A 15,101-nucleotide genomic window follows, 5' to 3' on the forward strand; every position below is an offset into this window, starting at 1 on the left:
GACTAGATAGATAGATAGATAGATAGATAGATAGATAGATAGATAGATAGATAGATAGATAGATAGGAATCCCCTGGAACTGGAGTTGCTGATGGTTATCCACCATGTGGGTGCTGGGAACTGAATGTGGGTCCTCTGAAAAGAGTAGCCAGTGCCCTTAACCACTGGAACAATTTTAAAACTACTTAAGAGCTACATTTGGTGTGAAGACAGTGGTTCTCCTCATGGGTGGAAAAGCATGGATCTATACCGATTGAATCAGTCTTCAGGAAAGGATACCAACTAGCAGTCTTTAAGACCTGCTATGGGCAGGAGTTCACTTTCCTTTTTTATTCAATTAGCTTCTTTAATTTTCACAACTACAGTACAAGAGAGGTACCCTAATAATCATTTTAAAAGTGAAAGTTGTTAGCAAGAGGCAGAGGAGGGATGAAAATCCTGCTCTAAAGAAGGTGAAGCATTATTATAATTTCAGCATTTGGAAGTCTGAGGAAGGATTGTGAATTCCAAGCCATCTTGAGTTAAAACAGTAACGGGGCTGGAGAGATGAGTCCGTGTAAGAGCACTTGCTGCTCTTGCAGAGGACCCAGGTTCAGTTCCCAGCACCCACGTGTCTTATAACTGTTAATGCAGTTCCGGGGATCTGACACCCTCTTCTGACCTCCATGTGCATTGCACACGTGGTACACTTATATACAGGCTGATAAAACACTCAAACACATAAAATAAAATAAATATATGTGCCCCTAAAATTCATATACTGAAATCCTAATCTTCAGTGTAATGTATTTAGAGCTGGGAATGTGGAAGGTGACTCACTCCTAAGTATGGAACCCAAATCAAACAGTATTAATGCCCTTATAAAAGAGGTCCTAGGGAGATCCCTCGTCCCTTCAGTTCACAGAGAGAAGGTACCTTCTGTGAATCAGGAAGCAGCCCTCACCAGACACTAACCTGCTGCTGCTGCCTTGATCTTGAATATCTTAGCTTCCAGAATTGTGAGAAATGAGTTTCTGTCACTTCTAAGCCACCCAGTCTCGTGCCACCCAGTGACATTTTCATTTTGGTAGCCTAGATAGACAGTACGCTTCCTGAAACATTGCTCTATTTCTCTGAAGAAAGCATTGGAATAGAAAGTAAACTGGATTTGGGGTCTGGGGTGGGGCAGCCAGTGGATAGGTTCCCTGAATGAGAACATACAACAAAGCTCACATGGAGGGTGATGCTGACACAGGCCAGAAGAGCAGGAGATCATAAGCCAGGTAGCTCACACCATCCACCATGGGTGATGCACAACTTAATCTGTGTGGGTTCTATGCTGATGACTTATAGGGTGACATCACTTAGTTCTCACAACAGCACTCTGAAGTGGGTGCCATTATTTATTAGCATCTTACCACAACATAGGAAGGAGATGCAGCTAACAAGGGATGGGTCTGACACTTGAGATTATGTCAAGTATGTCTCCAGGTACAAGGGGGCACAGCCAGCTTGTGGCACGCCAAGCCTGAGAAGCTTGAGGAAAGCCTAGGGACTTTCTGGGATAAACTGACCACAGTATGAGTTTTCTCAGAATCCCCACTCACCACAGAACACCCACTTAGACTTTCATTCAAATGCTGATTTCTCTCCAGGCAACTAGTCTAATCATTTTTAATCAAAATTGAACTAAGTAAAAAGAAGTTTTATTTGAATTTCAAATAACTCAAACCTATGAACTAAAAGATGCAATTATATATCTTGAAACTTACTCTCCCATTAGAGGGATAGCATCCGGAAAGTTCTTCTGGAAGAATTCCATCACATCAGTACTGGTTGGAAGTGTTTCAAACTCTTCAAAGGACATGAACAAAGTACAGGTGAAAGATTTGTCCTGGAAGAAAGAAATGGGGTGAGAGAGAAAAGAGGCTTATGATGCTGCCATTAAAGGTGAACTCCTTAAACCACAGGGTTCTGGTTGGGACCAAGGAGCTCCTGGAGTAATGTCCAAGCCAGTGGACCACTGCTTTGTCTCCTCAACTGAGAAGAAAGCTCTGCCAAGTCCCCAGGGCCCTCCCTGCTTCCTTAGTCATTAGGAGGATTGCTATTCTGTAAATTTTTCACATTTACCAGATAATCCTTAGATTAATTGTAAGTTAGTCTGTGTGACTTTTTTTCCTCCCCCTTTTCTTCCTTTTAAGCATTGATCCCTTAACAGACTGCATCAGGAAGAAAAAGACCACCACAGAATAGACAGCTAGTAGATATAGGGAAAAAGACCCAATGAAAGAAAAAAAAATGTGTGTGTGTGTGTGTGTGTATGTGTGTGTGTGTGTGTGTGTGTGTGTGTGTGTGTCCCCTAATGTCCCTCCCATAGACCCTTAAGATTAAAGGGATTCTTTAGTATTATAACCTATATATCTCTGGCTTTGTTGGGGGCCATTTGTTCCTAGACTGCTTATACTGAAAGTGATGACACATCTGGTTATGAACTGTGCATCATTTAAGTAGTGAAATCTCCTTTCTGAAGTAAATAATTGGACTTGCTTTTGGACTTTGCTTCCTCAGAAACCCAAAGCTTCAGAGACAGAATCACTAAACAGATTAAATAATGAAGAGGTCAAATAGGTACACATATATCCAGTACAAAACCAAGTAGTGAAAAACATTAATTACAGATGCAAAATTAGCTGATATTACCATGTTAGGGAGTGCAATCATCATAAAGGCATTTCTCGGCCAAATATGCAGATAATTAGGTTCCATGGCATACTGCAGGGAAAAAAGCATATGTTTAATTAGCACATGGTACAGCTGTAACACTCTGTTACATTGTTTCTACAGTGATCTAAGTCATCCACATACACATGATGCTTTGCACGCACGTTGTTACATGAAGTAGATGCCATTTTAAAAAATGCTTTGAGTTCTATCCTTATATGAGCAACTTTGGATGAGAATAGGAGCTGGAGAAATGGCTCCACATTTAAGAGCACTGGCTGCTCCCCTAGAGGACCTGGGTTTGGTTCCCAGCACCCACGTGGTGGCTAATAGCCATTCCTAACTCTAGTTTCAGAGGATCTGATGCCCTCTTCTGGCCTCCACAGGCATTGCACACACATGGGTGCGCTTACATACATGTACATAAAACACTCATATACACAAAATAAAAATAAAATATTAAAAAATATTTGAGAACATACTATAATAAGATACTCTCTTACTTTTTGTCTTTCTATACACACATATATGCATGTGCACATGTATACGCATGCATATGCATGCACACATACAAAACATACATGTGGATTTGTATGTGTATAATATTTTTTATCTTGAGTACTTTTATAGACTAGACAGGAAAGTCTTAAGCTGAAGTAATAAGGTACTGAAAGAAAAGAACAGGTTCCCAGTAAGTATTATCATGTTATATTGTAGTCATTATGGCCTAGGGAAAGGGTCCATGTCTGCCTGGCCCTAAAGAAAACCTAACACAAAGATGGTGGAATTCATAAATGCCCAACTATTTGTCTTCAGAGATTGTGCAGTGAATTGACTAGGTGACAAAGAATGGACACTATGGAAATCCAAATCACTTCTCTTTAACAATGTAAGAAACAAGAAGACAGTAAGTGGTTTGGTGCTGGTTGGAAATATAGGAAATGAAATGTTGACAGATAAGTATTGTAGGCCAGAGTGGTTAAAAGAGAGCCTTGCATTGAAGAGAAAAGCACAGAGGATCTAAGGAGAGAAGCAGGGGATTTGCACAGCTTCATGAGCTGGGCAAGCTGGAGAAGACAGAGGCACCTAGTGCTTGAGGGAAATGCTTTTCCTTCCTGACGTCTTTTGCATCTTTCCACTGCTTCCCCACCCTTTTAGGACTCCAAATACAAGGCAAGGGGCAAGTAACAACCCGAACTAACCTGGATTACCACTGCACTATCAAAGGCTGATACACTGATACCAAAGACGAAGTCAACACATTCAGAGGAAGTTGGGGAACACGGAAGAAGTTAGAGGGGGACTGGGAGGGACGGAAATAATGCAAGTACAATGCTCATGTGCGAAATTCTCAAAAATAAAAATAATTACTAAAATTTCTTTTAAATAGTAGGGAACACAAAATGCAACTTCTATCTTCCTCATTGACATAGGGAAAGGCTTGTAAATCACTGCCAACTGAGAGTGCTACTAGGAACATATAGATGTGCACACAAATTTCCTGAGCCTAGAGAGAAACACTTAAAATCTTAGCTTCTTTTTTTAAACCAAGTTACACTCTTGATAGAAGCTCTTATGGGACAGCAGTCCAAGGACAATGCAGTGTCACTCCCTTGTCCCTCTCACCACAAGTTCCTCCAAATATAAAGCCCAAATAGCTTGCTGGCTGTGCCCAAGAAGCTTTAAGGTAAGCCTTCAGGGCTTGGGGGATGGGTAGCTCAGTGGACTAGCACCTGCCTAGCACATGCAAGTCTCTGAATTTAATTCCCAGTACTGACAAAAGAAAATGAAAAGAAAAAGAAGGATCACTCAGGATTTCATTCTCAGTCTTTACTTTTTTAACACCCAGAGTCCTCCTGCCAAGGTTCAGGAAACACTGCACACAAGAGGAGGCAGAAATATTGCAAGCACTACAGGATGTAGAGGAGTGTGTGAAATGCTGTCTTTTGGACATGACATGGTAATTGCATTTATGAACTCACTGCAGCTGTGGTTACTTGCACAATATCTGTACAAGATCAAACCATCCAAAATTCCTACATAGATGAGGGAGTTGATCTCCAGGCCCCACCCCTTACTGAGGAGCTATTTATTGGTAGTTGATAATTGCTGGTGAGGGAGAATCATTCTTCTTAGAGGGTGTAACCAGTGGTAGATTTCCTATGCTCCAATGGATAGCCCCATACCCATGCACATATGGGCAGCACTAAGAGGACTTTGTAGGTTATCAAAAAAGAAGGAAGAGGAGAAGGAAGAGGAGGAGGAAGAGGAAGAGGAGGAGAAAATAATGGCATCAGGAGGGTAAGGTATTGGAGAGGTATGCGGGGAAGTTTGAGGGGATAAATGGGGATATATATGATCATATTTCATTGTATACATGTATGACAGTCTCAAAGAATAAGAAAAACAATAAAATAAAATATAGGCTTACAGTAAAGCAATAAAGCTAAGTTAACAAACCTAAAAAAAGAAGAGAAATATTTTCCCATTCAATTTCACAAGGCCTTTCATCCAATCTTTCTTTCTCACTCCACCCATCAGAGATGGAGTGCAAGTATCTGTTGTGTAAATTGCATTAAAAGAGAAAAAAAGTAGATTTTTTTAAAGCTGGAGAAAATCATTATCAGATGAATTAAGCTAGTCTTAAATAACATCACATCTGTTCTCTCATGTGTGGTTTAGATTTTTACCTAGATGCATAAAGTCATGCATGCATATATGAAATGAATGTGGAAGCAGAGGTTTAGGGGCATGAAGGAGACTAACTGGAGGGGCAGGGAAGAAGAGGACAGGTAGGGAGCATAAGAAGAATATGCTCAACACACAACATATACATGCATGAAAAATTAAATAAATTTTAAATCCATTTGATGTATGATGTCATTTAATTCAGATGTCTCTCTGTTTATTCTTTGTTCATTTGGCCTTTCTATTGGAGATAGTTGGGTATTGAAGTCACCAACTATTACTAAGTTGGGGTTACTCTGTGTCTTAAAGTCCTGTAGTGTTGTTTTTATGAAATTGAATGCACCAGAGTTTGGTGCATATATGTTCATGATTGCAATGTCTTCTTGGTCAATTGTTCCTTTGATTAGAATGAAGTGACAGTCTTTCTCTTTTCTGATTAGTTTTAATTTGAAGTCTATTTTGTCAGATATTAGAATTGCAACACATGCTTGTTTCTTAGTGTCATTTGCTTAGAATATTTTTTTTCCATCCTTTCACCCTAAGGTAGTACCTGTCTTTGAAGATAAGATGAGCTTCTTGCAGATAACAAAAAGATGGATTTTATTTCTTTTTTAAATTTTATTTTTATTTTATGTGTATGAGTATATTGCCTGCATGTGTGTATGTGCACCCCTGTCATGCAATGCCTGAGGAAGTCAGAAGAGGACATTGGATTACCCTGAAACTGGAGATATAGATTGTTGTTAGCCACAACATCTTGGCAGGCAGATCAGGATGGGGGCCAAATGCAAGGTGGGGATGGGTACAGCCTGTGGAAGGTCTAGCACACTAGGCAGAATAGATGCTGGCCCTGAAGCTGGAGAATGCAACTAGTCTGGGTTCAGGGGATCAGGGCACAGTGGGCAGCGTCTAGGCTAGGAGGCTAGTCCAGCAATCTGAGTCTGGAGGAGCAGGAACAGGCCTATGCTCAAGGATAGAAAAGGGACAGCATGTGAAGAAAGCTAAATAAAACTTAAAAGGGAGACAACTAGGAAAGAGAAAAAAGTTTCCCAGGATTGTTTGGGGACCTTGCTAAAATGTCCATATGTGCGGGCCATATTTATGTCAAAACACTTTTCTTTAAAAAGTGAGACCTTTTTAAAAAATGATAATCATTACTAATAATTATGTATGGTTATCTTGCATCTACTTTAGTGGATGCTGTTCTTCTTAGGCCAGGGATGATTTTTCAAGAGAACCCTATAACTGCATAATCCAGAATTATCAGCTCTGGAATTGTGACAGTGGGACCCTCAGACAATGAGCATTGAGATACTAGTGAAAACCTAAATAGAAAGATAATGAAATACTTAAAATATGCATTTGAGTGTCCTGTACAGTGTGTTAGGATGTAACACCACTATCTCAAGCTCGTTATCTATTTCCCTGATGACTGCACTTCATCAAGGAGAGAATAAATCAGATTAAAACTTTAGAATAGTGTAGATGCAAATCCAATGTAATGTAACACATTTATCCCTACAAGTTAATATACTTATATTGTTTCTATTAGTATTTTACTTTTCTTTAGCAAGTGTCTATGTTTATTTGATTATGAGAAAGTAAAATCTTTTTCATTAAATTCTTAAATATAAAATATTACGTTGAAATAAGTTTTACATAAAAATTTGCATACTGCTTGTTTTGCCTCTGGAATAGCATATGATTTAATAGTGGAACAATGTGGGAATGAAAAAACACAATTTAAATGTCTCTTTGCAACAGTTTATTAGTCCACTCTGCTAGCTATGACTCCGTGCTCCTGTGGGGGGAAGGTAAGACTTACCTCCCCATTCTTAGGTGGAATTGTCAACTCCATGTACCCATGAGGAATGTACTGCTGGCTGTAATTGAAGCGAGGTGTCTTCATGAGGTGGGCTCTGACAGTTGAATAGGCTCCATCACATCCTACAATAAGGTCACAAGTGATGTCTTTGGGAACTTTGTCAGGCCTGAAAAACAGAATGAACCACGCAAAAAAATTTTCTAGGCAAAATGATAATATACTGCCGGGGTATAAGAAGTGACCTCAATAGATAACTTAGAGAATTTGCTATTATTCTGTAACTTAAATTCTACCTTCATTTAGCTTAAGTCAATAGATTTAAAATCAAGATAAAAACATTTGTCCCAGACATAATCTTACTTATGAGAATGAGATACTACACAACTATTCTGATACTAAAGATATGCCATGCTGCAGAAACGGGACAGAGCGCCGAGCTTTCTATATATAGGAAGAAAGTCTTGAGAAAAGGGTGGTCCAAGAGTAGGAATGAATACATCTGTATATTACAGGGGTGTGAATGAACGTATGAGCACTTGCTGGGATGCACCAGGATTTGCTAGGAGCACTGTTTGGCTCAAATCAATAACATCAGACAATAAGCTTAAGAAAAGACTATAGTTGACCCTTGTCACTCTCCAGAATTGGTTCCAAATACCCAAATCTGCAGATGCTCAAATCCCTTATGTAAAATAGCACAGTATTTGCACACAGACTCTGCATATCCTCCCAGTGCTTTGAGTTATCTCTAGATGACTTACAACACCCTGCCCGGTATAAAGGCTGTGTGACTGGTTCTTATAGTGAATCATTAGGGGATAATGACAAAAGAAAAAAATCTGTGCATGTTCAGTGCAAGTGACTTTATTTTTTTTTGTTCTTGGAGATAAAGCCTGTTTTGGGAGACTTTTGATCCGAGGTTGGTTGAACCCATGGATGAAGAGTCGGTATGAAAGGTTAACTATACAATGCATAGGGGGAAAAAGAAGAGACTGAGGGGCGAAGACAAAATGTTTAAATATGGACTCTGGAAAAAAGCAGAAACTGGTTTTCTCCATTTGAAGGATATGATTAAGGAATGGCAGTTTCAGAAAACTCACGTGGCAGTTTGAAGTAGAGGAGGCAAGGGCAGTAGCCACATGTGCAGGGGTGAGAGCCAGTTACTGTCCTGCTACAGGAAGAAAGAGGACAGACAGACTCTAGAGGTGAGGGAGGAAGACACCCTGGGGAGAATTTACCATTTAATGTGAGGAAATGGGGAAAAGGAAACACCATGAAGTATGATAATTATGCTGGCAACAGTACAGGGACGTTAGGAATGGTCATGTTTGGGGGAGACAGAGACAATCACGACTTCCATGAATTTGAGATAATGCAAGTTGTAGCTGGGGACAGGCAATCATTGATCAGGACTTCAGAGAGGATTGAGAAAGAAGGCAGAGCCTGGAAAGACATGTTCATGTTTGAGATGCAAATTTACAAGTGGTTGTATAACCCATGTGTGGTATTCCAGGAGTAGAACTTTAGAAGACACAGAATTAGCCAGAGGCCAGATGAGAAATCAGACCCAGAAAGAGGTCAGGAGATGCAAGGCAGAGAAGAGCCACGAGCTTCCAGGGAGGAGGGAGTCTGAATGGAGAGTACCCGGCGGAGCATGGAACTCAAGGAGGATCACTGGTTCAGGTGCTCAGGAAGCCTCCAGAACTATTTTCAAACTAAACCTCCTTGGTTGTAAGGATTATTTGATTTCCACTGCAGTAATCATTGAATTATTTCAAAGGAGCCAAAGAACAGAGTTTATAGATGAGTGCTCTACTCTCATCCTTGCCCTCTGAAGCCAAAGGCTGAACCGTGATTACCCAAGGACGGTGACCATTCCTTCCTCGGGACTGCATTTTGACAGCCTGTGGCCAAAGTGCACGCTGGCGTTAGGGTATGACTCCACAGCTGAGGAGAGAAACAGAAGGCAAACAGAGCTGGATTTCAGTTATGGCTTCACTTAGTCAAATGGAAATGCTGAGTATTCTTCTAACAGTGTACTGAAGCTATTAATTATCTAATTTATTTGTGATAGGGTCTTACTATGTAGCAGAGTCTGGCCTCGATCTCACTGTGTAGTCCAGGCTAGCCTCAAACTCCTGAATGCTTAGATTTCTGCTATATCCCACCATACCAGATAGGATATTCATTCTTAACAATATGAAATGAATTTGTTAAAATGGTGATTTGACAAACAATTTGTAGATTTCTTAGTATAATCTTTTACTAAGACAGATGAATAAACACAGCTGCTGTCACTTCAAAAATATAACCACTTACATTTGTATAAACTCTTGCATCCCTGTGATTGTTTGCACTCTTGGAAAGAGTTGTCACATATTTCAAAAGTCACCCTTGAGGGTTGATTTGTGACCAGGAATGTTGAACACAAACAAACTCTGCCCCCCACCACAAGAACATTTATTTCAACTGGGTAGCCTAGTTCATCACGACATATCAGTACTGACCAACAGACGGCAGTCCTACAATTTCTGTATCACAGTGACACAGAGAGCATAAACTGGGAGGGAGAGTTAGCGGTGATGCTGCACGATGCATAAAATTAAAAAGCAAAGCTGATGGGGCCGATGAAGAACAGGGTAGTCCTACCAGCATGTTATTTCAAGTTTCCGAGTTCACTACCCAGCTCTATGACCTTCTCAAGTGTGTCTCTTCTGTATAATGGATTGACATTTACTGTCTTTGCATTTTTAAAAATTTCATCTTGGCCTGGCGTGGTGGTGCACGACTTTAGTCCCAGCACTTGGGAGGCAGAGGCAGGCTCTGTGAGTTCGAAGCCAGCCTGGTCTACATAGTGAGTTCCAGGACATCTGGGGCTACAGGGAGACCCTGTCTCAAAAAGACCAAAATTTTTTTTCATATTTAATAAATTGACTCATGCTGATTAATATGTCTAAGAGCAAAATAAAAGTAGAGAATATAGTTTACGGGCTAACAAAATGTATTTGCCTAAGATATTAATTATGGTCAGTAAACATTTAAACACAGTATTTCAAAACATTCTGCACAAGAACTTCCAGATCACATTCATTGAACAGTAAAGTATATAGTTGTTGATTAAAATATTTTCAAGACTAACTATATAGTTTCAAAACCAAGGAATGTAGTAAGTAAATCATTTTTACATCATAGAACACTAAATATTATATCTAAACAGCACATAGATTTTTGTGCTAAAGGCAGAATGCTGGAAAATTTAAGTTAATATTAAGCCAAAAATTTAGAGAATATTCAAATTTTTGATTAACTGAGGCTTAATTTGGTAAGGAATAGGGTCTCTGAGTATCAGATTAAAAAAATTATATATTATTTTTATTTTATGTGTATGCGTGTATTGCCTGCATGTAGGTAAGTGCACCCATGTCATGCAATGCCCGCAGAAGTCAGAAGAGGCTGTCAGATCCCCTGGGACTGGAGTTACAGACAGTTGTTAGCTGCCATGTGGGTGCTGGGATTTGAACCCAGGTCTTCTGTTCTTAACCTGTGGAGGCAACTTTGTGGAGTTGGCCTTTCCTTTCAGATGGGTTCCATGAACTCAGCTCCTCGAGCTTGCAAAGGGCTTTTACCTGCTAAGCTACCCACTGAGATGTTTCCCCCCTTAAGATGTATGAGGACCTGAAAATCTTTTCATATACAAATCTTTCTTTGGATTTTGATCAGGGATTTTTTTTTTTTTTTTTTTTTTTTTTTTTTTTTTTTAAAAAAAAAAAAAACCTGGAGCTCACGTTGTAGACCAGGCTGCCCTCAATCTTATAGAGATCTGCCTGCCTCAGTTTACCAAGAGAAAGGGTTTATTAGGCTTACATCTCCCAGGTCACAGTTCATCACTGAGGGAGCCCAAGGTAGGAACTCAGAGCAGGAACCTGGAGGCAGGAGCTGAAGCACAGGCCATGGAGGAACGCTGCTTACTGGCTTGGTCCCCTGGCCCCTGCTCAGCCTGCTTTCTTATGCAACACAGGCCCACCTGCCCAGGGGTGGCACCACCACAGTGGGCTGGACCGTCCCACATCACTCAACAATCAGGACAATTTCCCCACAGACATGGCCACAAGCCAGTGCAATGGAGACAATTCCCCAATTGAGGCTCCCTCAACCCAGGTGTGTCAAGTTGACAACTAAAGCTCTCCAGCACAGCACATTTCCTTAAAAGATAGGTCTTCAGTTCACCAGAAGGGCAAGTAGTGGGAAATGGCTGAGGGTGCCGACAACACAGCAGACAGTAGCAGGGATATCAAAGTGTAAGGGCTCTAGTGGGGGCAGGGAGGCTATGGGAGGGTGCTACCTGGGAAGTGGGTGTAAAAATAAATAAATTAATTAAAAACAGTAATAATTCTTCAAAGCATAAAAATTCGCTCCTCAATAATTAGTAGATGTGAAAAACATTACCATTGAAATCTACCTGATGACTTTATATCCATGCTCAGATGCCAAGGAGCAGAAAGTAACCGACTGTGACTAGTAATAATCAGATATATAGAGGTTAGAAATGCACGTGCATCTTAGTGTCAATTGTATTAAAAATAAATTTTTCTGTATTAAAAAAAAACTTAGGTCTTCATTAAGACCTCAGCGACACTTGCAGTCAGTATTTCTTTGAGCTTTGTTGTAAACTTCCGATCTCTGCAACAAGATTCTTTCTGAATGCTACTCAAAAATATTAACAGGAGTGGTTTCCTAAGGATTTCTATCCTAAACACTGGATTAGACATGTATAAAGGAGGGCCTAATAAGGATGCTTCTGCTGTACTGTCGATTCCCACCGTTACAAATACTAGCTTTCCAAGAGCACTACTGTTACTGCTTGATGTAAAATATCAATTCATACACATAATGGTTGGATCCAAAAATTCAATGTTTGTTTTCTGCATAAAATTAAATTTTATAGGACATATGAAATTTGAAACTTAATAGCCTGAATAATAAAAAGCTAAAATAGGTAATAATTCAATTGAAATGTCTGTTAACATCATTACTAACTATATAATTTAAAATCAAACTACATACAGACTTGAAAGTCAGATGATGTCATCCATGGATCCTTTAATATTTTTATTTCAGAAAATATGCAAGATCCCCTGAATCAGAATTTTCCAAATGTTCTTAAAAAGAATTATGAGACACCTCCGATTAGAAAAGCAGTTCACTTGCCACAAATGAACTCCTCTGCTGAGGTAGCAGTCACACCCCAGGTGGCCTTCTGTGGTGGCAGTCCTGTCCACTGACAAGCACACCCTCTTCACAGGAAAAGAATGAACAAGGGACAAGAGAATGAGCTTGCCTTGCTTCACTTGGTGTTGTCATAATACCTTAGATGCCGGATTTCAGTTTTACTGCAATAACAAATAGCAATATCTATACTGAAAGGCTAGCTGTGTGTTGCAAGCAGCAGGTGTTAAGAGCTTCCAATGCAATCTCTAGGAATAGTCCGCAGTTCTGAACCATGCGTCAGAAAAACATTTCCAACACTTCCAGTCTGTGTGGAATTTATCCCTATTCCATCACAGGTAATAAGTGCACTTGTTGCTGCAGGAACTTTAAACTCTTGTGCTGCAAACTTTAAGACTGCAGTGAAAGGTGTGCTTTCAGGAACACTGAGAACTTTGTACGCAGCCACGGGTCCATCGTCAGTGTGATCTTGAAGGAAAACTTTGACATGGTGGAGCCATCACATCCCAAACAAACTCCTCCCCCCACTTTATGCATGTCTATTTCTTTCTCTGAGGTAATCTGGGCTTCTAATTCATGCTACCTCAAGTACAGAGTGTGGACACAAAGTGGTTTTGGAATTAGTGGAGCCAGGAGTGGTGGTACATACCTGTAATCCCCACATTCAAGAGGCTGAGGCAGGAGGATTATTACTTAGATACTAGCCTAAGCTACACAGTGACATCCTATCTCAAAAAAACAGAAACAAAAATTTTAAAAAAGGAAAGAAAACTTTGCTGTATTACAGTTTATCTGATACAGACAGGCGGGGCATCTTTTGAATTTTTTTGTTTTAAGTTTTATTGTACTGGGTTATATAAGACCATCTTCATACAAGTATGCCATATAAGACGAGAATATTCCTTCATGAACCTAGTTATAATATCTTTTACAAACTCAAAACTAGTTTATAGAGTAAACTTTTATGTAATTTAAATGTTTTACCTAAGAGTATAGTCTTTGAAAAGTTTCTCGCAAGAGAGCAGTGTTGGATGGGCTCCTTAAGACAGTAGTGAAATGCTGACGACTTGGGCTCCCCTGAGCTGTGCCATGTTGGGTCTCCAGCTACGTGAACTGATCTTGAAATGTGGCTAGTCTGAATGGAGACAAGTTGTACTCTTAATTTTGACAGCCTAAATAATACATAAATCAACGGAAATACCTCAGGAATAATGTGTGTGTGGTACGAGGTGTGTGCACATGCATATCAGGAGTCCTTGCCTGTGTGTGCAGGTGGAGGTCAGAAGTTTACGTTGGCTCTCTTCTTCAGTTTGCTCTTCCCCTTCTCTTTTTGAGACAGGATTTCTTCACTGAACCCGAAGGTCACTGTTTCCACTGGAGTAGCTGGCCAGAGAGCCCCTGGGATTTATCTGTCTCCTCTCCAGCACTGGGTTACAAGTGTGCACCACCATGCCCAGCTTTTCCATGGGTTCTGGAAATCTGAACTCAGGTCTTCATGCTTAGATAGTGAGTACTTTAGCTCCTTAGCCTGGGGAATAAGTGTTGGCTACACACTGAAATGGCAATATTTTTGATACACTGGCTTATATATCTTATCAATTTCACTTTAAAAAAATTTACATGATTAATATGAAGTTAAAAATCACATATGTGATTGGCATCTGTGGCCCTAGACTGGAGAGCACTGCCTTTGGAAGTCCACAGACCAGAAGAATAGAGGAAGATCCTGAGAATTACTGAAAATAAAAAAGAATGTTCAAACTGAATTGATGCAGGATTTATAAATTCCCTAATTGCATCTTTCTTGCACTTAATTATTAGCAGTTTATGGAAGAGAAAACTATGAAATGGGTGAATATGAAAGGATGATGCATTTAAGAATGAGATTTGGTTATGGTAATTTCAGAGGGGAGATGGTTCAGATAAAGAAAAATAAACGTTTGAGGCCACCAGATGGCTCAACGGGTAAGAGTGCCTGCCACTAAGTCTCATGACCCTGTGTTCAGTTCTCACACAGTTGAGAACTGACTCCTTCAAATTGTCCTCTGACCTCCACATGCAAGCTGTGACACATGTGCACATGCGTGTATACAGACATAAATAAGTAAATAAATCTTAAAAATAAACATTTATAAATGATGGAATATAGAGAATGAATGGTTCACATGTTTGGTGACTTGGATTTCATATGCCAGCAATATTTGGTTAAAGATATTCAGCATAAACACATATATATTTCTGAAATTACATGCAGTTCAGCATATCTTTAAAAAAAAAAAAGAATGGAACTTCCAACACATATACCATCACTGTACCTTCCTCATATTTTGGATCCTTCATATTAGCAGGAGTTTTCTACATAATATTGGATTGAAATCAAGGACTTTGGAATAAACAGGCTCGAATTCAAATCCATATTCTGCCACTTGTTAACAGTCAGACTTAAGATCTCTAAGCTTCCATATGGTCATTTGTAAGGCTGAGATATAATTAATTCCCACCTCACATAGCTGTTGGGAGAGTTGCAGAGACCAATGCATGTAAGCCATTTGCTACAGTACCTGGTACTTCCATCGTGCTATTATTTTTATCTTAGTAAATTCAGAGGATGCTTTTGCTTTAAATAGATCTGCTGTCTTGCCCTCCCTCCCTCCCTCCCTCC

General features: G+C 39.8%; 1 protein-coding gene and 1 pseudogene across 1 annotated transcript in view; both read right to left on the reverse strand.

The window, feature by feature from the left end:
- Window positions 1-15,101, reverse strand: part of Kmo (kynurenine 3-monooxygenase) — a 47,076-nt gene that overhangs the window by 14,451 nt on the left and 17,524 nt on the right. Inside the window, 4 exon segments of the mRNA XM_008849192.3 lie at window positions 1,752-1,873; window positions 2,680-2,751; window positions 7,214-7,379; window positions 9,073-9,160. Of these exon segments, the coding sequence (XP_008847414.3) occupies window positions 1,752-1,873; window positions 2,680-2,751; window positions 7,214-7,379; window positions 9,073-9,160 (448 nt within the window).
- LOC103746893 lies at window positions 12,355-12,928 on the reverse strand (annotated as a pseudogene).

The sequence above is a fragment of the Nannospalax galili genome, unplaced genomic scaffold, assembly GCF_000622305.1.
Source record: "Nannospalax galili isolate Female #2095 unplaced genomic scaffold, S.galili_v1.0 scaffold543, whole genome shotgun sequence".
Lineage (NCBI taxonomy): Eukaryota > Metazoa > Chordata > Mammalia > Rodentia > Spalacidae > Nannospalax > Nannospalax galili.